At 37.5% G+C, this 22,839-nt stretch overlaps 1 protein-coding gene across 3 annotated transcripts in view; it reads left to right on the forward strand.

Moving 5' to 3' along the window:
- Nucleotides 1–22,839, forward strand: part of ARL15 (ADP ribosylation factor like GTPase 15) — a 395,820-nt gene that overhangs the window by 143,483 nt on the left and 229,498 nt on the right. For all 3 annotated transcript variants that reach the window (XM_032337414.1, XM_032337417.1, XM_032337415.1), the window contains one exon: nucleotides 11,216–11,275. In XM_032337414.1, coding sequence (XP_032193305.1) covers nucleotides 11,216–11,275 — 60 coding nt within the window. The remainder of the gene's footprint in view (nucleotides 1–11,215; nucleotides 11,276–22,839) is intronic.

Raw genomic sequence — 22,839 nt, forward strand, 5'->3', positions numbered from 1 at the left:
AGAACTGTTACTATAACTGAATTCTTTCTGTTCATACAGTTAAGTAGAGACATGGAAAATTTTTTAAAGACCCATATAAAATTTCTGTGCTGAATACTACAATTCTGAGGTGGAAATACGCACCAGATAAGATTCAGGGCAGATTACACCTTGCAGAAGTGAAGAGTAATAACCTTGAAGGCCATTAGTATTAGAGACTATCCAAAGTGTTGAGGGAGGGAGAAGAAAGTGGAAAGTGCAAAGAGCAGCATGAACTGTGGGACAATTTCAAGTCCCCAGACATGGGTCACTGGAGTCCGTGAAGGTAAAGGATGGAGAAAGGGACAGGAAAAAATATTCGAAGAAATAAGGTCTAAAATGTATTTAAACTTAAAACTTGTCAACAAATCCAAGAAGCTCATTAAACCGTAAGAATGAAATAAGAACAAAAAACTACAACAAAGACATATTAAAAAGTTATATAATAAAGTTTCTCAAAACCAGTGATAAAGTGTGATGATTAATTTTATACTGTCAACCTGGCTGGGCCAAGGTGCTCAGGGATGTGGTCAAAAATTATCCTGGGTGTTTGTGTTTTGGGATGAGAATATTTAAATCAATGGACTTTGAGTGAAGCAGACAGCCCTCTATAATGTGGGTGGGTCCCCTCCAATCAGTTGAAGTCCTGAATAGAATGAAAGATGACCACCACTCCACCTGCCAGTAAGGAGGAAATCTGTGTCAGGGTGGCCTTTGGACTTGACATGCAGCATCAACTGTTTCCTGCTTCCTTAGCCTGCCAGGCCTACCCTGTAGATTTTAGACTTTGCCAGCTTCCGTAACTGAGTCAACTCCTTAAAATAAATCTATCTATCTATCTATCTATCTATCTATCTATCTATCTTCTCTATATATAGGCTGTGAACAATTTCATACATATATATGAAAAAAATATATATATATATATATATTTTTTATTGGTCTGTTTCTCTAAAGAACTTTGGATAAAACAAAGAAAATCTTAGAAAGCAGATAATGAATGTTACAAAGGAACCATAGTAAGAATGACATCAGATTCCGGTTTTTTCCCTGGAAACAGTACAAACAAGACTGTGGAGCAACATCATTAAAATTCTAAGGGGAAAAAAATTATCAACCTATACCCAGCAAAAATATCTTGGAAAAAGATAATTAAAGACTTTTCATTATACCTTTTTATTATACTTTTGTTGTACTGGTTCCAGCATTAAAAGAAGTGTTAAAAGAAGTCCTTCAGGCAGAAGAAAATTGATTCCAGATGGGAATCTGGATTTACACAAAGAAATGGAAAGTACAGAAATGGTGACTAGAGGGGTAATTATATAAGATTTAGTTCTTATTTAAATCTCTTTATAATTGTTTTAAAAAATAGGGGTTTATACCATACATAAAGTAAAATGCAAGAAAATAATGGCATAAAAGTCATATTGGAAAAAGAAGTATACTATTGTAGGGTTCTTATATGTGGAGTGGTTATAATAACGCTTGAAGATACAATAGACTGTGATAAGAGATGTGCTATAATCCTAAAGCAACTACTAAAATAATAGAGTGATAGCCAGTAAGGCAACAAATGAGGTAAGATGGAATTACCAAAAATTATCCAAAAATGGCAGAAAGAGAAAGAACAAGAATAGATGGACTACATAGAAAACAGGTACTAGGGTGATACACTCAAACCTAACCATCAAAAAGCAAATTAAATGTAAATGGTCTAGACTCAATTAAGGGACTGAGAGTAAAAACAGATTAAATAAACAAAACTAAATAACAAATAGGACCCAATTCTATGCTGACTTGAAACAAATCTATAAAGACACAAATAGGTTGGGAAAAGAAGTATCAGGCTACAAAGGAAAGTTGGCATGGCTATGTTCTCAGAAGAGGTAGATATTAGAGCAAAGGATAATGCTGGGAATAAAGAAGTTCATTTTATAATGGGATCATTTAATCAAGAGAACATAGAAGTACTAAACATTTACATAACTGTTAACAGCTTTAAATACACAAAGTAAAAACTGATGGAACTTTAAAGGGAAATAGACAAACCCACATGTCAGATTTTAATACTCTCAAATACTGACAACATGTAAGAAGAAAATTAGCCAAGATAGAGTAGACTTGAAAAGTGTTATCAGCCAACTTGACTTGATTAACATTTATAAAACACTCTGACAGTAGAAGGCATTCTTCTCAAGTGCAAGTGGAAAATTAGACCGTATTTGAGAATATACAACAAGTCTCAATAAATTTAAAGAGATTCAAGTCATACTAAATATGTTCTCAGATCACAGCGGAATTGAATTAGAAATCAATATAACAGGAGAATTTCTCAGGAAATCCCCAAATATTCTAAATAACCCATGGATCAAAGAAGAACCCAAAGGGAAATTATAAAACATTTTTCAGTGAGTGAACATAGAACACAGCAGAATTTGGGGGATGCCTCTGAAGCAGGACTTTAGAGGAAACTTACAGCACTAAACACCTGTGTTAGAAAAGAAGAGCCTCAAATCAGTGATCTCAGTTACTACCTTAATGAACTAAAAGAGAAGAATGTATTAAAAACAAAGTAAAGCAGAAGAAAAGAAATACTAAAGACCAAAGTAAAGTGGAACTCAGTGAAAAAGAAGAACAGAGAAAATAATTGAAACCAAACCCTGGTTCTTTGAGAATATGAATGAAATTTTCAATTCTACTCAAATAGATCAGGAAAAAATATTGAGACACTTGTATCAGGAATGAAGAGGAGTTATATAAATAGAGATTTTATAAAAACTAAAAGGGTATGGGACACCTGAGTGGCTCAGTGGGTTAAAGGCTCTGCCTTCGGCTCAGGTCATGATCTCAGGGTCCTGGGATAGAGCCCCGCATTGGGCTTTCTGCTCAGCGGGGAACCTGCTTCTCTCTCTCTCTCTTCCTCTCCTGCCTGCTTCTCTGCCTACTTGTGATCTCTGTCAAATAAATGAAATCTTTTTAAAAAAATTAAAAGGGTAATAGAGTATTATAAACCATGTTATACCAATAAATTTGGCAATTTAAATGGAAAAATTCCTTGAAAGACAAACCATCAAAGCTCATTTAGGAAGATATAGAAAACTCAGATCTGTGTTTAATGGAAATGAAGTCATAGTTAAAAAGAAAACTTGAAATCTAGTCAGCTGCACTGGTAAATTCTATCAAATTTTAATGAAAAAATAATGCCAATGCTACATAATACCTCCCAGAAAATTGAAGAGGTGGGAAAACTTGTAAGACCAGTAAGGTTTTTTTTTTTTAATTTTTTTTAAATATGTTCTCAGAATTCTCTAATTCTCAGATGTGAATTAGAGCTGGTAATCTTGGAGATCTGAAGATTTGGAGGATACCTTGATCATTAATGTGGAGAATATTTGTAAGAATAGAAGCAGGAAGAGTGTGATAGACAAACGTCAGCCAAGAATTGAATTCATTAAGCTTGATTACCGGACTGTCTGAAAATTGATAAATGGAAATGCAGAGGTCCGTGTGTAAGCAGATGCCACAACCTCAGGTGGGAAATTATTAAGGCTATGGTAACATGGTCCAAAAGCATTATAAGGAACACATGCGCGTCCTGGTTGGTGCTGTTAGGGAAAGGAAAAGTTCTGTTGGCTAGCTTAAGGAGAATGGAAAAGTACAAGAAAATGTTGGCGCCTAGAGAAGACTTTCTTAACAAAGCTGAGGTTCCACATGACTAAGTGAAGGGGCTCCATCATGATAGAGGAAGGAGTGGCTTGGGAAAGAGAGGCCGGAGGAAGGGTAGAGGAGGGAAGGGGTAGATGCTTATGGGTTGAGTCTGGTGTGTTCACTGTAGCTAATGAAGGTGGGTGAGAGGTTGGAGAAAATAATTTTGATGACAAAGGAAGGGGGGGAAGAAAGGCAGCAGAGAAGAGCCAAACAGGCTGATTGTAAGTTCAGTGGACCCGAAAAAACCAGTCCCCCCTGGAGTTCCAGATAAGCATAACTGGTGTGTTCAGACCTACTTCCTGGGTCTCTGTGTGTTTGTTTAGATCAGGGTGGGGGTGTGGGTGTGTGTGATTGAAGAACAGAGGAGGTGGAAGGAAGGTCCTAAGAGAAATGACAGAGCCTAACAGTAGGAGAAGATAACCAGAGGAAAAAATGAAGTGAGAAAGCCCCCGTGCATGTGAACCTTTAATGCGGAGGATGGAAGAACAGCTGCAGGAGGCTGAGGGGGATGACGCACGAAGAAGAGACCAAGGGCACCAACTCCGTTTTCCAGCAACTCTAAATGTTTATAAACAAGACAATGTTTATAAGGAAAAAAAAAAAAAAAAAAGGAAACAATGCTGTTGTGAAATATTTGTAACAAGTATTAGAGTTTATGGCTGGCCCACTTGGGGAATTAAATTGTATTTACAAATAGTACCTAGAAGGCAGTCGATAAATGAATTAAAAGATAATTTCATAAAAAGAATTAATGGCAAAGAAGTAAGTGGGAAAGGTTCCACTTGGCCAGAAATTCAATTTGACTAGAGAATAAACCAGAAACATGTTAATTTTAAACTCGAATCTACCAGTATTGGTTTTGCTTTCTGATGAGACCCAGCGCTTGGTAAGATGGTGGTAGTATGCATGAGTGGTGGGATTGGGATTGGGATTGTCCTTTTTCTTGAAAAGCAATTATTCATATAAATCAAAGGTTGCCAAAAGATTAACATCTTTCCACCTAGCAATTATGCCACTGAGAATTTAAGTATGTAATATCAAAGAAACCATACTCACAAAGTGATTCTTTATAACACTTGTAGAACTAAAACTCTAAACTTCCTATAGCAAGGGAGTTTATTAATTAAATTGTAGTACCTCCACTGAAAAGATTATAGATTAGAGAAAAAGTCTTCTGTTGAAAAAAAAAATTATGTTTGTTTTAAAATTGAACTGTGCCTTTGAATGAAAAGCAAGAAAAGAACATGTAAAAATAGCTGTGCTCTGATATGGCTGGATTATATGTGAAATTTTGTTATTTTAAATTGTTTCTTTATAATGCTTTGATAGCAAGCCAATTAAAAGTAAAATATTTGTTGGAAGAGTGGGGAACGGCTGAAAAGAGAATCTACCTTTGAGAATTTGTTTCTTAAAATAAAAGCATAACAAGAAAGATTATGTCCATCCAATTTTAGCAAGACAGGAATGTCTTCTCTTTCTTCAGAAGCAAAGGGAGTCCAAACTTTATTGGATGGTTAACTTCAACATCTTTTACCTTTGACATAATTTTTAGAAGGTACTTAAGTTGTCAAAACTTAAAGGGCCAAGAAACCCTCCAGAGAGCGATTGGAAAGCTTGCACCTTGGTCGAGAAACAAAAGTGATCTCTGTCCTGAGTGAATTCCTTGACTGGAGATGCATGAGGAATTTGTTGATAAAAGGGTTGTTAACCTGTTGATTACACAGAGACTCTGAACTGGAGGAATGGAGTTTAAAGGCTTGAGATAATACAGCGGTGTAACCTGGAGAAAGCTTAGCACCTTGAATTGAAAAAGGTTGAAGATCTCTTCTACTGATACTTACTACTTCACTTGGAAACAGTCGAGTGGTAGTTAAAATAGAAAAAGATCACGAAAATTTGACAGAAATGTGGAAAACGTCCATGAAAAATTGAATGAAGTATTTTTAGAAACTTAAGTATTTGCTGCATATGTGTTAAGTCACCAAGAGAAACAAGTTAGAAAATCCAATTTTGTTATCTGCTAAAGGATTGTTTAATCAATGCCAGTGGATTAAATTTGTTTTTAAGAGACTGAAATCACATTTAGAAGAATCTCACTATACTGGAAGAATTGTCCAAATGTCACAAAATTACCATGGCGTAAATCATGCCCTGGTCTAGGTCAAAGCCACCAGATCTGTGGAATGCCTTTGCCTTTAGCAGTTGTTAAAGTGATCCAAGAATTTCAGAAGTACACACTAAGTGTCCATGTGCAAGTGTGCAGACCTGTGTGTTGGCGGGTTGGGGGGGTAGTTGGGCTGTAGATCCAAATAAGATACTCATGTGTTCCACACAATGAGTAAAAATAGACCAGCCTCACTCCCCAAACTAATTTTGTTACAATTCCGGGAATGCTTTCCCTGCATAAAAAAAATGTCCCATCCATCTCCCTCGTATCACAGGTTTTTCTGCATTTAAGGACTAAAAGACAAAAACTGAAAGTCTATGCAAACAATTATTTCCCCAAAGAATTACTAAGTCATATATTTATTAAAATTTGTGGGGTTAAATCTTAGGGGAGGTTTCAGTCTTACTAATGTAGCTTAGAGAGGCCAGGAAAAAATGACTGCGTAACTTAGGCTTCAGCCATCAACTTGTTTGAGTGGGGTCTGGGGAGACCTGCCCACAAGGCTTTCAGCCAAATACTAGAGGCCATTGATTATTGACTCCGTTGTAACTGTTATTTCCTCTTTCTTGTTTAATATAAATAATGGAATACTAATGCTAGAGGAAACCTCAAGGAGCTTATCTAGTCCACTCATTTTGCAGATGGAAGGGATTCAAGGTCAAGGAAAAATGTGGCTGGTGAGTCTGAGAGCTGTGGCTAGGACTTCAAGGACATCAGCACAGTGACCACCTTTGCAGAGTATCAGAGCTTGCCTGCTTTGCGGACAAGGAAGAGTGATCAAGCATAGTGTCACGGCCAAGTTGGACCTTTTCTCTCCCCTCCTAAGTTCCTGGTTTTGTTAATGCTGATGAAAAAGTACTTTCTGAACTCAAGCTATTTTTATTATTTTCCATTAATAAGGCATTGTAGTGTGGCCCCAAGAACACTTAACTTTGGTTCTTCCTATTGCTTTATTTATAACAAGGCAGAATAGAGGGTTGTATTTTGACCATCAGTTTCACCAGTATTTAGTTCAAAATTGGACAGAGACCTGTGAGTCAGTCAGGTTGTTGGTATCCAGAGGAGGTGTAGAGCTTTGGTGACAAGGCCTGGGGTGAAGTTTTGAAGATAGTATTTAATAGTCTTGGCAGGGCACCTAGGCCTTCTGGCTCACTTTCCTCCTCAATAGTAGTACTGGTGTTAGGATTGTTCTGACAGTTAAATCAGGAAATAAATAAAAACCCTTAGCAAAGATCTTTAAAGAAATACTGAGATCATGTTAATGTGCCTCTAACTGAGGAACAGGCCTAAAACAAAGAAACTGATAGATAATTACATAGAAAATTACATAGAAGTACTGAATACTGAAAGAGCATGGATCCTGCCAAATCAGCCTATTTCAAGAACACCGTGGAAGGCTGGCCTGATGAAGTGAAGTTAAAACCACAGCTGAAGGATGAAGAGTTTGCCAGAGGGGCAAAGGGTACTAATGGAGCAGAACACGCAGAGGCCCTGAGCTAGAAAGGACGTAGCTTGTTTTAGGAATCAAAGATGAAAATGAGGGGAAATGATACAAAATAAACCTGGAAAAGGAAAGAAGAACGAGACAGGTCGAGCCTCAGTAGGTGTTTTGAACTATAGCCTGAGTAGTGAGATGCTACCTGAAGGTTTTCGCTGGGGGGAGTGATATGAACAGATGTGAATTTCAAGGTGATCACTTCTGCTGATGTGTCGAGGTGATTGAGCAGGCCAATGGTAGATGCAAAGCGTTGAGTTAGGAGGCTCTTAAAGGTGTCCAGATGGTGGTGGCAGCTTGGTCAAGGTTATGGAGAGAAGTGGACCTATTTGAGAACTGTTTTGTAGATGGAATCAACAAGCTTTGTTGACTGGAATTAGGAGAGAGGAAAGAGGGAAAGGAAATGCTCTGGAAGGCACCAGATGTGTAGTTTATAATAGTCCTCAGATGTTTCCAGTTCTGTATGTTTAATTTTTACCACTGCTTTTGTGATGTAACAGACCTTGAGACCACCTGTGATCTTGACTGGGAGAAATTTAAAGCCTCTAGTAGTCAATTGGTGACTGTTCATATTTTGAAATCGTAGTTTTATTTACTAAACGCTTGATAGCACTGGGTACCATCTGTTCTCATTTACAGATGAGGAAACTGAGGCATAGAGGGGTTAAGTAACTTGCTTAGTTGATAATGGTAGAGCCAGAATTGGAACCCAGGTTTTCTTTCTTTGGAGCTCATGCTCTCCTGGTGGTTTTTATTCCTCAAAGTATTTTGATGGTTTGACCTTTATATCTCTACTAAATATTAATATTCCCCCTACCCTTTGACTTCATCCAACCCAATGTAAAAGAGTAAATAGGGTTGATCTGATAGTCACTCTTCTTGGTTACCCTTTTGGTGAACTGAAAGTGTGGCTTTAAATTTTAAATCTTCTTAATCCTTGCAAACATTTAGAATAACTAAAAAAAAAATTTTTTTTTAAATTGTTTCTCTTCCATGTGTAGTACATCTTTTCTTATTTTCTGGACTGATTATGTAGGCTTTGTCCTCTGAACATTCATTACCACAGCTATACTGTAAAAATACGAAGACAGCAAAATGGAAGACTGTATATACGTTTGCAGTATAAATCTAGCCACACATGTTCTATTTGGAGAGAAAACATGCGTATTCTGCAGAAACATTTATATGCCCATAAATAACATTGCTAGGTTACTTTGCTTAGCGTGAACATTTGAGGACATTTTTGCAGTCAATTTATTATATCTCTGAGGATTAAAGAGGGTAACGATGATATAATCTGCTTGTTGGATTATAAATTTCGAAAGACGTGTTTTGCATATGGGTGCAGCAATTTCTGAAAGGCTGTTCTTTCCTTGGGCACCTGCATATTGTCACCTTTTAAGATTCACAGCAAATTAAATATTGCTGGTGTGCTCCATAACTGTGTCTTTTTCAAAATTGGGACCTGTCTCATCTCTCTGATAGACTACTGAGCATTTGCGTAGAGCTTTTCGTTTTCAGAATTTCACAATCATTGCCTTTTAATTCATATGACACCCCTGTGAGGTAGGTAGATACATTCTAGACATCCACGTCTCCTGCAGGCAGATTTCGGTGCCAGCAGGAATATTGTGATTGGCACTGACTTTCCTTAATTTCCCAGAGGCCAGACACCTGGAGAGGCTTTTCTGCAGGCCCACGTACATGCCAGTGCTTCAACCACACGGGACTGCCTCCTCATTCCTTCTGCTGTTTTACTAAGATTCAGTGACTGCACACACCATTAACTGTAACGCTGTGGCAACTGTGTCAGTCTGCATACAACCCACATGGGAGGGCTGTGTTTGGGATGAGCCATAGAGGGCCCAGTGAACATTCACATCCTAGACCAGAAATTTCGACTCTTCACACTTTCGTCACTCTAATAATGGTACTTTTCATTCAGTGGTAATATCTGTAGCTCTAGTTAAGTAGATTAGTAAATAAGCCCCCAGGATTTCTCTTAAGAGAAATATATACTATATACCCTATATATATAGTATATAGATACATATATGTATCTATATGTGTATCTATGTACTATATACTATTGAGGCAGGCAAGAGACATGCATAGCTAATGATGAAATCATCAATACACAACCAGTGGATAGAGAATGCTAACAATCACATATTGTATGCTTATTTGTGTCAGGCACTATGATAAACATAATATATATATTTTTTATCATTTTTATAACTACATGAGGTAGAAGCTCTCAGATTCTTATCATTCCCATTTTATAGATGATGAAAGCCAAGGCTAGTAGGTTGCCTACAGTCACAGAGCTGATTTGAACCTGGTTCTGACTCCAAAGTCCCTTTTTAACCATTAGGTGATATTCACGGCCTTAAGTGGAAGATACTATATAGAATTTTAAAGTGCTAGGACAACATATAGCAAAAGAGTGGTAGTAATGGGGCAGAATAGAAAAAGATACATATTGACTTCTGTTTTTATACAGTAACGCAGAACCATGCAAAAGAATTGCTCTTATCCACAGCAAACCGTGTATCATTTTTACCTTACCAGGCACCTATCATAGTTTTATGACTTCTTTCAAATTAAAGTATTTCTGTATCTGATACTGTTAAGTCATTATCTCTTTTCTAAGAAATTATCTTCAAATTGCACATACTGATGTGTAAGACCTTAGAACGAGTGGTTAGAAATTACCGAATAAATTAACTTTTAAAAATTATGGCTTTTAGTTGGGCGCCTGGGTGGCTCAGTGGGTTAAGCCGCTGCCTTCAGCTCAGGTCATGATCTCAGGGTCCTGGGATCGAGTCCCGCATCGGGTTCTCTGCTCCGCGGGGAGCCTGCTTCCTCCTCTCTCTCTCTCTGCCTGCCTCTCTGCCTACTGGTGATCTCTCTGTGTCAAACGAATAAATAAAATCTTAAAAAAAAAAATAAAAATAAAATAAAAATAAAAATTATGGCTTTTAGTTTAAAAAGTCCTTGTAGATAGCAAAAACATTCAAATGAAATAAAAGGAAACTTAAAGACCTCCACATCCCCATCTGTCCCAGGGATCCTCACAAGTTTGTTTCTTGTGGATTCTTCCAGAAATAGTGTATTTGTTGGTGTATGTGTGTAGGTATATAAGTATGTATGTTCCACCTGCTAAGCTTTTATACTAAAACCTGTGAACCAGATATGTTGAAGTCAATCATGACTTGAATGATAATAGTTAAGTCCTAAATATGTAATTAAAAAAAACTATACTCTGAGTATATTTTAATAGAAATCATTTACTGTGCATATTATAAAATGATTATGCATAAGTAGACAATTACGATTAACTTTTAAGAAAAATATATGTGTGATATTAACCATGTTCTTAAAATTCTGACATAAATCATATGTAATTCTAATATAATGTGGTTATAATTTAGGTACCTTAATCTCTAGAGTTGCTGAGTTCTATGTGAGAGACAATTAACTTTAGGAATTAGATGCAAAGGTCCTCACAGATCTAATATTTTCTTTGAAGTTTCTCTGTACTTCCAGATGTCTTTCTCACAACTGATAAAATTTACAGGTGACATAACATATTAAAGAATAGGGCAGTATTTTGAAAAAGAGTTAGATTTTGCTGTAACAAACAACAGTGTTTTGAGAATTTGAAGAGGATAATGTGTTATCAATGTATCTTGAATTATTTCTGGCATAAATACAGGCTATAAAAAGTGGCTCTTAATCAGCCTTAAAAAGGCTTTGAGCATTTTATGTATTTTTAAAAGAAAAGATGCTAATTCCTTTTTTATGTTTTTGTTTTTTAATTTTAGGTTTTAGTATAAAAGCAGTGCCATTCCAGAATGCCATCTTGAATGTAAAGGAACTTGGAGGTATAACATTTAAAATCCTTTCTGTGTCTGGCTTAAATTTGCGCTAATTTGGTATTAATGTTACATGTAATTTAAAATTTGTTCTTCTAGCAGGTGATTCGTTTTTACCTTTTCCTTTGGTAATAGAGATATGTCTTTCTCCTTATATGTTTTAAAGTTTGTTGAAGACTTCTAAGTGATAAGCCTTTTCTTTTCTTTTCTTTTTAATTAGAGAACCATGCTGTTGGTTCTGTTTCATATGCTACATATTCTTTGGTTTTATCTGTTCAAAAAATTTATTCCTGATTGAGAAGTTGGGAAGAGAGTTTTCATATAACAGAAAGATAAGCCATGCATTATGGAGGGCAAAAAACTGTATTTTAGAGTAGTTTGTATTCATACCGTTGTATTAGATCTTTTTAGAATGTATTTGTTCCGATAATAAATCTTTGCCAATGGGTTCTTTGCTGGTCAAGCACATTTATTGGATAGGCTGTACCCCAAACTATACATCACTCAGTCTTTCATTACACTCTCTGTCTGGGATTTTTTGGTTGTGTTTTATGTCAGTCAGGGTCTTAACCCATGTAAATAGGTTAACAAAGAAATCAGTCAATTCAGTGAACCTACTAAATTCTCTAATGGCACAGGAAAATGGTAAGTGCTGTGAAGTTCAGGATCATATTGGTGAGTTTAATGACTTAGAAGAAAGTTCTCTTCCATCTCTTTAATCACTTTGTGATATTGACCTCTCCCCTCCCCCACTTTTTTCTAAGTTCATTCTAAGTGACCTATTTTTAACTTGATGCAATTGAAACACAAACTTTATGCCATTTTAATAGTGTTTGATGCCACCTTATTTTTATCTCCCCTTATGTATTAGCTCATCTTCTTAGGTGTTTTAGAGAGCTGTATCTAGGACAAGTTTACTCCTATCAGTCTTTTTTTATAGCTACCTTTGACTTTCGTAGCATTAATATTTAAATCAACCATGGTTGAAAAATTCTGGTTTATCCATTAAGGCATTTGATTTTGTCAAATGACTATAAAAATTCTAAAGCATGAGTGTTCTTGTCATGGAATAATTTTTTGCATTAAAATTTTCAAAAGACTGCTCTTTTAGGTTGAATATTTTAATACGACTTTGTGGTTTCCAGTGACTCTGCTTCTCAGTGACCATAGAATTACAGAGAATATATTGTAAAAGTCCATGGAATTGAAATGTATGGTTTGAGAATTTTACTGGTTTTCAATGTGGTTGATACTTCATAAGGATTTTACTACTAGGCTAGATACTTTTGTTGAACCCCCTCCAGGTGTAAGAAACTGTTGATTAGTTGATAAGGCATTTATTATAGATGGTAGATGATACAGGTAGTGAATGTGTCTGGACAACTGAAGTGAAGGCTTCAGGGAATTTTTGTAGCCTGGACTGTGTGCCACTGTTACACTGAAATTCAATACAATAAAAGAAAAATTACAGGACGGAGGCGTTCTGTCTAATCCCAGACAAGGTTTAATTCTGCTGAAAAACCTCTGCCCTAACAATTGCAGTAATGGCCTTTATAATAAAGAGGGTACCATAAAGTTTGGTGGTAATATTTTGGTTCCTGTGATGGTTATTCTGTGATAGTTTGAGATACAGGTAAAAGCTAAAACTTCCAGGGTTGGGACAGGTACACGAGTTCCAGGCTAATGAGAATGAGTTTGGCATGTGGTATTCTACCCCTTCGCTTTTCGTCGTTCTGTTTTCCGTCAAGAGACTGGACGCCTGGGTGGCTCAGTGGGTTAAGCCACTGCCTTCGGCTCGGGTCGTGATCTCAGGGTCCTGGGATCGAGTCCCGCATCGGGCTCTCTGCTCAGCAGGGAGCCTGCTTCCCTCTCTCTCTCTCTCTCTGCCTGCCTCTCTGTCTACTTGTGATTTCTCTCTGTCAAATAAATAAATAAAATCTTTAAAAAAGAAAAAAAGAGAGACTGTTTCAAGGAGAAAGTCATTTGTCCGAGCAGAATCTCATTGTGTGTCCTGTGTTGAATGCTCAAAGGCAAGCTGTGGAGGGAGTTGATTCCTTGATTGTGCCTTCACGAAGTCCTTTATTTAATAAATACTTTTTGAGGGCTTTCTCTGCCTGGAAGAGGATTGCACACTAGGCTCTGTCTCACCTAAGAAGGCAGGGAAAGTAGGCTAATCCATGGGAAGAGTGTAGCTTTCCTAGGATTCAGGGTATCTCTTATGTGGTAAGAAACTCTTCCGAACATAATACACACGTATGTGGCATTTAGGGAGATTTGTAACCAACTGAAGTCCTGTTGCTTGAGAGGAGGTAGGTTGAGTGAAAATTTCAAGAGGAAAAAGTGGAGTGTTTTAGGATCAGTGTGTGAAGATACGAACCCTTTGTGTAACAATAGAGGGTTTCTCAGAAGTCCAGTCAGGTTGTGTGATCCAGGGAAAAATCTTGAAATCAAGGGAGCAATTTAAGATGATAGATGGTAGTTAGCAGTACTGAGTGCCATGATGTCGCTGGCTTAGGGGTTGCCCAGATGGGTCTGTTTATGGTAGGGTTAATTCAGGAGATTGGTATGACCCCTGCACCTCCCTGCCAGGAGGAGGAACCCTTCCAGCTGGTTCCAAGGTTCCCCATCATCCTGCTTCTAAACCTTAAGTTAAACATCTCACTCGTTCAAAATACAAGGCATGAACTTGTATTCCTTATCTAGTAAGAAACGGAATGAAATGAATTAACATTGACCAGTGGAGTTAAATAAAAATCACTATTGGGAGATCTTAAGAAAGTTTGTTTACATACACAGCTGATAGATGTTTGTGTCTGTGCATATATAAAACTTGTGTGCATAGCATATACATACATAGTTCTGTGTTCTCAACTTTATCTTAGGAGAGTGTTTCCAAAACTCAAAAACTCTTAAGATTTTCACTCAGATTTTCTCATGTGGTCTTTTCCTACCATTCATGCAGTTGTTCTAGCACAATTGTATATCAAGCAAGATTCTAGGAGCTGAGAATGAAAGATACCTAAAATATATCCCTTGCCTTGAAGAAACTCGTGATTTTTTTTTATTATTTATTATGGAGACATTCATGAAAACAAACATTTGAAATCAATGAAATTTTGGAAAATGAAATTGTGAGGGTGGATGGGTAAAGGTCAAGGTAAGACATGACGCAAACATAGACCTAATCAGCCTAGCCTGATGGTATATGTTCAGGGTCCATTTTCACTATTTTGAGAATGACTTGCTGTCCTCGACTGAGCTCTCACACCCACCAGGGTGCACTGATGACGCCTATATTTACATGAAATTGAAACTCTAAATGTTTTTCTCTTTTTGCTTATTCCCATTTCTCTCCCTCCAGTGAAGTTCTCATTTCACTTTCGCAGCTTCGTGCCTAATGAGTAGGTGCTATGACTGTCTCACAGGTGATGAGACACAGGACAGCCAGGCACTGAGTGACTTGATCAAGGCTGTTGGGAGGAGGTCGGTGTGCATCTGAGCACTTAACCAGTTACTCTCTACGTGGAACACTTTATTCCATGCCTGGCGCAAGAGAAGTGCTTCCACGTGCTACCTGCCTCTGCCTCTGTCATTCATTTTCTCTCTTTGACTTTCAAGTCAGACTCTTGTTCTCTTTGGCCTCTGACTCCCCTCCCTGCTAGAGTCCTGTTTCCCTTCTGATCTCTTCCAGCCTGGCTTCTGAATCACTTGGAACCTCAACTTTTCAGTCTATCTCAAGGCTTGCACGAACACATCATTTTCATATTTTTATTCTTTTTATTTCATTTATTCAACAGATATTTATTAAGTACGTATCACATCCTGAGGCTGAGTTCTAGGACGTGGTTATAGTGGCAGGTAGATGCCTAGTCCTTGCATAGGCGAGCTGTTGGACACAAGGGGAGACTCTTGTGTGCCTCTCTCCTTGAGGAAAGCCAAATACTACTATTTACAGGCCTAGAACGAATTCCTAGGTTAATCCCCTCAATACTTGAAGGGATTTTTAATACCATCCAGCACGGCTTTTCTGATCTCTTCAAAGGACATTCTGTAGTATTGCTCAGTGGATTTGTTTTTCTTGTAAATTCTTTCATTTGGGAGGTTTTTGTTGAAACTAATCTAAATCCTTTTTTAGTTTTAATTAATTACTCTGTTTGTCTTGTGCTGTCTATTATTCTGGATGTCGTACAAGACACCTAGCAGGATCCTGACCAGACAGAAGGATGAATCTTTCAGCAAATTTCCCTTCTTCCTATTAGAGGAAGCCCAACCATTCCGTAGGATTCTAGGCAAGTCCATTTTCCTGTATCTCTGCTTCCTTATCTGTGAAATGTAGCAATAATAATTCCTGCATTATATAACCATCGTGAGGACTAAATTAACCTAAGGCAGCTACTGAGCGATCACGTGACCCGTAGCTAACATTTTTGGAAGATTTCTGTTGTAATCACACCCTTCCCCTTCTCCATCCTCCACCCCATCAAAAAACACCTTTCAATAAAGCCTTTTCCCCAAGGTGTCTCGAAATAACCCAAGTCACATATTGATTGCTTTTTCTCTTTGCGGTCATGCCTTGCTTCCTTATGGACAAGGTGATCTCCCCCTGCCCCAAACCTGTTTAAACTGAGAAGTCTCAGGGAAGGGACCTCCTTGGAGTCTTCTGGTTAGCAGCCTTGCATAGTTTTTGGCAGTACACACGTGTTAATGTTAAGTGTTTTTGTCTCATGTACCTTATCACCTTTTCCCTCTGGTTTCAGTTTCCACCTGAAAAATCTCTTCTATCATAAGGCCTCCTAATTGCTGTCATTCTGTTTGGCTTTATGTATTGTAACCACAGCACTAAGGTGAATGAAGCATCTGCCATGTAGCTGAGTTGAAAGCACCCGTCCCGCTGCAGTGACCTTCCAGCTCTAGTCATTTTTCATTTTAGAAATTTCCAGTTCTTTTTTTTTTTTTTTAAGATTTATTTATTTATTTGGCAGACAGAAATCACAAGGAGGCAAAGAGGCAGGGAGAGAGAGAGGAGGAAGCAGGCTCCCCGCTGAGCAGAGAGCCTGACGCGGGACTCGATCCCAGGACCCTGGAATCAGGACCTGAGCCGAAGGCAGAGGCTTTAACCCACTGAGCCACCCAGGCATCCCGAAATTTCCAGTTCTTAAATCTACAGATGCACTCGGAGATAGTTTTCTCTTGCTTTTGAAATGGCCTTTGCACACCGATAGAGCCCAGAGAGGAAATTTTCATTTCTTAACACATTTGGTTTGTTACCATGAATCGATGAGGATCCAGACGTCATAATATTCCGTTTTCTTTCCTTGACTGGATTCTGGAACCACAATTGGTTTTGTCAAATGACTTGTTTTCTCCCTCTGATATTCTAATGAGTTATGTCTGAGTCGTTTCCCCACCCAGTCAACTCTTTGGCAGTCTTGTCTTCCCCGTTGACACTCAGAAAGGCAAAAGCTAAAAAGCAGTAAGCTGTCTTCTATGCTTCAGTATTTGCTGCTAGTTGTCAATCAGAAAGAAAGTTCATGAAGATTTTTGTTTGCACTTTTTTTTCTCTCTAAAGACAAGACAACTTTTCTTCTTCAGAAGGTGGTGAGGGTCGTGTGGAAAAGTGCAAGTTGTGTTCCCTTACCCATTTACTTCAGCCCCTGCAATAGTGATTGAATGATTTCTGAGGATTGTCAGCTAAGCCATTTTTTTTAAAGGTTGCTTCTTTCAGCAGCCAAGCTGTTATATGAAACAGATGTTGACTCTGTCCTGTTTCTTTGTTTGCCTGAAGGAGTACACCGCCTCCTCATAGTGAAAGGTGCTGTTTCTTTGTATCCTGCTAGTTATCTTCGGGTGCTGTTAATCTGTCCAGGTTATTTGCATTTCTTAATTTCTCCGGAAACTGTACAGGGCAAATTTCTTGACAGGCAACCCAGGGGGCACTGCTGCCTTCATCATTTTAATTTCTGCTTTCTATACCCAGGCCATTTGATGTCTTTCACCAAAATAAAGCTTTCTTCCTTTAGAATCTTACATTAAAACTTAATTCAGAAGGAAAAGTAGCTCTTTCACTTGATGTGTTCTCCCTCTCCTACATATACTATGATTATTGCCTCCATAGCCCCACTACCACCTCCTGTTTAAGAAAAAAAAATCCAGCTAAATACCTTGAAATTTACTGTCACTGCCTCTGAGAGTCATACCGTCCAACAGACAGAGGAAGGAATGAAGACTGTACCAACAAATTGGTTGAATATTAGAAACAGTATAGGTAGGCTGGAAGACATTATTGCCACATTGCTTTAAGGGACAAGTGGAGTTAAAATGTTGCTTGGTGGTGTAGGAGAGAACAGCTTGCCATTCAGAAACTCGTTTAGATGTCTCCAAACATGGAATTCTCTGGATTGAGGTGGCAAGAAACCATGACACTGGCAAGGGAACATGACATTACAGAGTGGGGGCCTGAAGAAGGCCAGGTCCACCATATCCCTTACAATCATGCTGTCTGCTAAATCATAGTCAGCCACACACAAGTTAAGTGTACATATTCCATATTTGATGTATAGAATTATAACGGAGAAATGAGGTTCAGCAAGTAGAGTGTGGCCTCAAGGCGCTCTGTCCCTCTGTGCATTTGAACTTCTTGTTGTTGTTTTCTTATCTGCAAAATGTAAGTTTTAATAAATCATCACTACTTATTTCCCAAGGGATTGGGCTGGAAAAGAAAACTGCAGTTGCCTAAAGCTCCTCGAGAGATGCTTTAAGATAGACAGTGGTATTTCCACTAATTCTGTTTTTATAGTGTGGTTCCAGTGTGATACGTTGAATATCGAAACTTCTTGATATAGTATTGTTTCCTTATCTAGGAGAAGAACCAGACCTTTCTGGAATGGGAACAGCCAGTTAACTCCTGGCTCTCTGAGCTGTGTACTTTCTCACTTAGGCTTAGGCTCTACTAGGGGAAATGATATTGGGATAAAGCCAAGTCACTTGGATGGGAGTTGAAAGGCCACAGCTATCTGAATTGGTTGAACAGAATCCCAGGGTGGTGGTGTTCAAGCGTTTTTTACACTTGCTAAGGGAAAACTGAGCCAAATAGTCAGCCGAGCCAAATAAATGAATCTGGGGGCCCAGAAGTCTGTTACTGGCTGATGTAGACCTGACCTTAATTTTTGTTTTCTTCTGGAAAAATGCCCTAGGAAATTTTTTAAAAATTTGCCTTCCCAGTCATAGTTTTGTATAATACTTAACAATTCATTCTTCTAAGACAATATACAAATACACACACACACACACACACACACACACCCACACACACAGTTGTAATACATATACCACACATACACACACACAATGTTCAAGAAACTAGTGTCCTGGCCTTTTGACCACCCCCACCTTGAAAAGAGGGGTTTCATGTGCCTTGAAAAGAGGGGTTTCATGTGCCTCTAGTGTAGCTCCCTCACCCATTGATTCCTGTTTGGGGTAGTCAGGTCATATCATATCTTCCAACTCTACTGAACTTCCTCACAGAACGTTCACGCTGGGTTCTGAGCTTCTTAACCTTTAGAAGAGAATAGATAGTTCTGTTTCTCCCAGGGGTTTGTCATAATAGCAACGAATTTTCATTGTGTATTTGGTTTCAGCGTGGTATTGCAGCAACAATACTGCAAGTGAAGAAACCAGTATTTTTCTCTATCAAAATAAGCCATGGCACACTGGGCAAGCCTCTTAACTTTTCCAAGGCTGCTTGCTTTTCTAGCAGCTGAGGATGCTGATAACCATTCTCCTGTTTGATACTATAGAACTAGTTTATTTTTATTTTGAAACCCATAGTATCTACTTCACTGTGGCCCCAAAGAACCATAGAGCCCATCTTTAACAACTGTGCTTGATTATAATGCTTTATTTTTCTATTTTCATTTAACCTGGACTTCGGTTTTTTTTTTTTTTTGTTTTTTTTTTGGTAGAGTAGACATTTCAGTAAATCTGTTTTCTTTTTGTGTTTGTGTGAAACAGCTATACATACATGAAATACCAACTAGTATTAAATTGCTGGTATTTACTAATATGAACTAATAGTCACTTGTCACTGTGCTGGCATTACAGTCTGGTGTGGGAAATACTATAATAGGATTGAGTGCGAGATGCTGTTAGGATCATCTAGAAAGGACAAAGGAGACCTCGCAGAGGATAAGACAGTTTAGGAACAATCTGGGACAAAAATCATGGAAGTGGCAGTGGGTTTGGTCTAATTTTGTTTCATCCATAAACCATATCCACTGTCAACTCCTTGACTTGTCTCATCTGTTTTTTTTTTCTAGATTCTTTTCCTCTGTAATATCTCTTTCTCCTTTCAGTATGATCTTAATTGCATCCTGTACTCAATCCTATTAACAGTGTTTAACATACCAGTCCATAAAGTTAGAAATAATTGAAAAAACACACTGTAATCTTAAGAGTTTATCATGTTGTGATATAAAACATTCCTGCAGTTCCAGGCTGGAGAGAGATTTGCCAAGTTATGCTATAAGATACTAGAGTAAGGCTAAACCCTTCAGAAGCACAATGGTGTTTTGTATTAAATTCATTTCAGTGAATACTTAATAAATACTGGGTGCCGTCCCCTAAACATATAATTCCCACATGTGCATGCATACAGTCATGAGCCCATTTCTTTGGTTATTTTGATGGATGAGTAATATTGGCCATAAAGATTATAAAAGTTCATAGAAAAGATTAAACAGCTTTACTAGATTTCTGTAGTTAGAATGACAGCTTGACAATTGTTCAAGAGGTAATATATTTGTAGCTGCTCTGACCTATCCTAGAACTGAACGAAATAGAACTGGTTAAATTTGTTTTGAGGCATTGTAAATGTGTTAGTTTTAATTTCTTAAGGTCCAAAGTATTACCAAAAGCTCTGTACTGAAAATGCTTGAAAATTTTAAACTTGAAATTCACTGATATTTTATGGCATCATTGTGAGAAGTAATGTAAAGAATTTATCATATAAAGTTCACTTCTTAATACATACACTAATACATAATACTTATGACTGAAGATTGAAGGTTGTTTTTTTAAATGTGTATTCCCCTTCTTTGCCAAAATCTCACAAAATGACAAAAATCAGACAACGCTTTTAAATTAAATCTATAACACAGATTTAATCTACAATGAAGAAAGGAAATATGACAAAGACTGAGATATAGGTCATGGAAACATGAAGTAGAAGGAAAATATATCAGGATTATTAATCAGAGAGTTTATCAGAGTTATTAATTGGGGCTTTACATCTGGAGCCATGCCTTTCTTTTATTTTTCTTCTCCCCTTGTGTTAAGTAGTGGATAACAGCTGTGTTTACCCACAAACTAAATCTTGGAAGTGTGTGCTAGACTCAGGCCAAGGCAGTGTCCTAGTAATATACTGACTGCCAGGTGGGTTAGGAAGCCCACACATACGGGAGAGAAGCCACTTGTCTGTCCCTATTAATCACTGGAAGTAGGCAATGGTAAACAGAAGAGCTGGCAGACATAGATTCTCAAGCAAAAGATAAGTATATAATCACAGCATACCACAATATGAGGGAAATCAGCAGCATCAAACAAAGCTTACCCCATCAAAAGAAAAAGTATCTAAGGACCTAGAGGTAATAGAGTGATCAGAAGAAGACATTCAGAGACATGGGTTTTGTATTCATGAAAAGTAATCTAATGGAACTAGGGAAATGAAAATTTAAAGTGACATATCTGTTGACACATCTCAGATGTAAATTAATAAAACTAAGGACTGAACTAGGGAATTTCCTCAGAATACCCTGCTAAAGGACAGCTCTGAAAGTATGAGAGAAATTTGAGAAGACCAAAGGAATAGTTAATAGAACTTCTAACATTCCTCTAAGAGGTGGAAAGGGAGAGTAAAGAGAAACTGTAGAGATTAAAGTAACCAAAGAAAATAGAAAAACCTCAAATGTGAAAAAAGACTATTTAAATTTAATGGGTCTTCTGAGGCCAAGAAAAGACGTAAATCTAGGCATATTGTGAAGAAAAAGAAATTACTAATTCTAACCACAGGAACACACAAGTGAGTTATTTCTGATTTTAGCATGAGAGATGTCAGGTAGAGAGAATCAAAGTATATTTTCCTTAGATTGTAGATTATAATGAAAAGAAAGTCTTTAAAAATTAAGGGTAGGGGCACCTGGTGGCTCAGTGGGTTAAAGCCTCTGCCTTCAGCTCAGGTTATGGTTTCAGGGTCCTGGGTTGGAGCCCCGCATCAGGCTCTCCACCAGACAGGGAGCCTCCTTCCCGCTCTCTCTCTGCCTGCCTCTCTGCCTACTTGTGATCTCTGTCAAATAAATAAATAAAATCCTAAAAAAGAATTTTAAAAAAATAAAAATTAAGGGCACATACTAAAACAGTGAAAGTAGGATGATATCTCCGTGAATGAATTTTTTAAAAATCTGAAAACTTACACATTGAGCTAATAGAAAAAATAATTATCTTAGGGAATGGAATGAGTTCATTGGGATCAAGTAGAATTTTTTTTTCTCGTGTGAACTTTGTTCATAAGAATTTTTTTTAAAGATTTTATTTGAAAGTGAGAGAGAGTGAGTGCAGGGAGGGTTATAGGGAAAGGGAAAAGCAGATTTCCTGCTGAGCAGGGAGCCCAACATGGAGCTAGATCCCAGGACCCTGAGATCATGACCTAAGCTTAAGTCAGACACTTAACTGACTGAGCCACTAGGTGCCCCATGAGATTTTTTTTTTTTTTTTTAAACTTGAGAGAGAGACAGTAAGAGAGAGCATGAGAGGCGAGAAGGTCAGAGGGAGAAGCAGACTCCCCATGGAGCTGGGAGCCTGATGTGGGACTCTATCCCGGGACTCTATCCCGGGACTCTAGGACCATGACCTGAGCCGAAGGCAGTTGCTTAACAAACTGAGACACCAAGGTGTCCAAAGAGAATTTTTCCTTAAGAAATAAAATTTAAGAAAATACACTATAAAGATAGAAAGCTAAGGATATTTGATACATTCAACAAAATGCAAAAATGGAAAAATAGCAAAATTAATAGTCATGAGACCTAGAAAACATCTATACATCAGTAATCAAAATAAATGTAAGTAGATTAAATTCCCCTTTTAAATGAGTGATATAAAAACTGATTATAAACCTATTCAACTATATCGGTTCTAAGAGATACTTCTGCAACAATAAAACGCAGCAAGGTAGAAATAAAGGGATAGAAATGAAATCCTTGAAAACCACTGAAAAGAACGTACTGGGAGACAAAATTCAAAACGAAGAACATTAAGAATAGAGAGTTTTCCATGTTGATCTATTAGGATAACTTGAGTAATCAGGGAACTTTATATATTATACAAAATTAAAACAGAGAAAAATGTAAGAAAAAGCCAACAAAGATCCACAATCAGAAGAATTTATCCATACATTCTTTATAAGACAGTAGATCAAATAGATAAAATTATATAAAGGATTTAAATAGCCAATTAACAAACTTGATCTAGTTGATCATTACAGAATTTTACACTCAAATAGAAAAGTTATGTTCTTTTAAAAT

The sequence above is a fragment of the Mustela erminea genome, chromosome 3 (genome assembly GCF_009829155.1).
Source record: "Mustela erminea isolate mMusErm1 chromosome 3, mMusErm1.Pri, whole genome shotgun sequence".
NCBI lineage: Eukaryota > Metazoa > Chordata > Mammalia > Carnivora > Mustelidae > Mustela > Mustela erminea.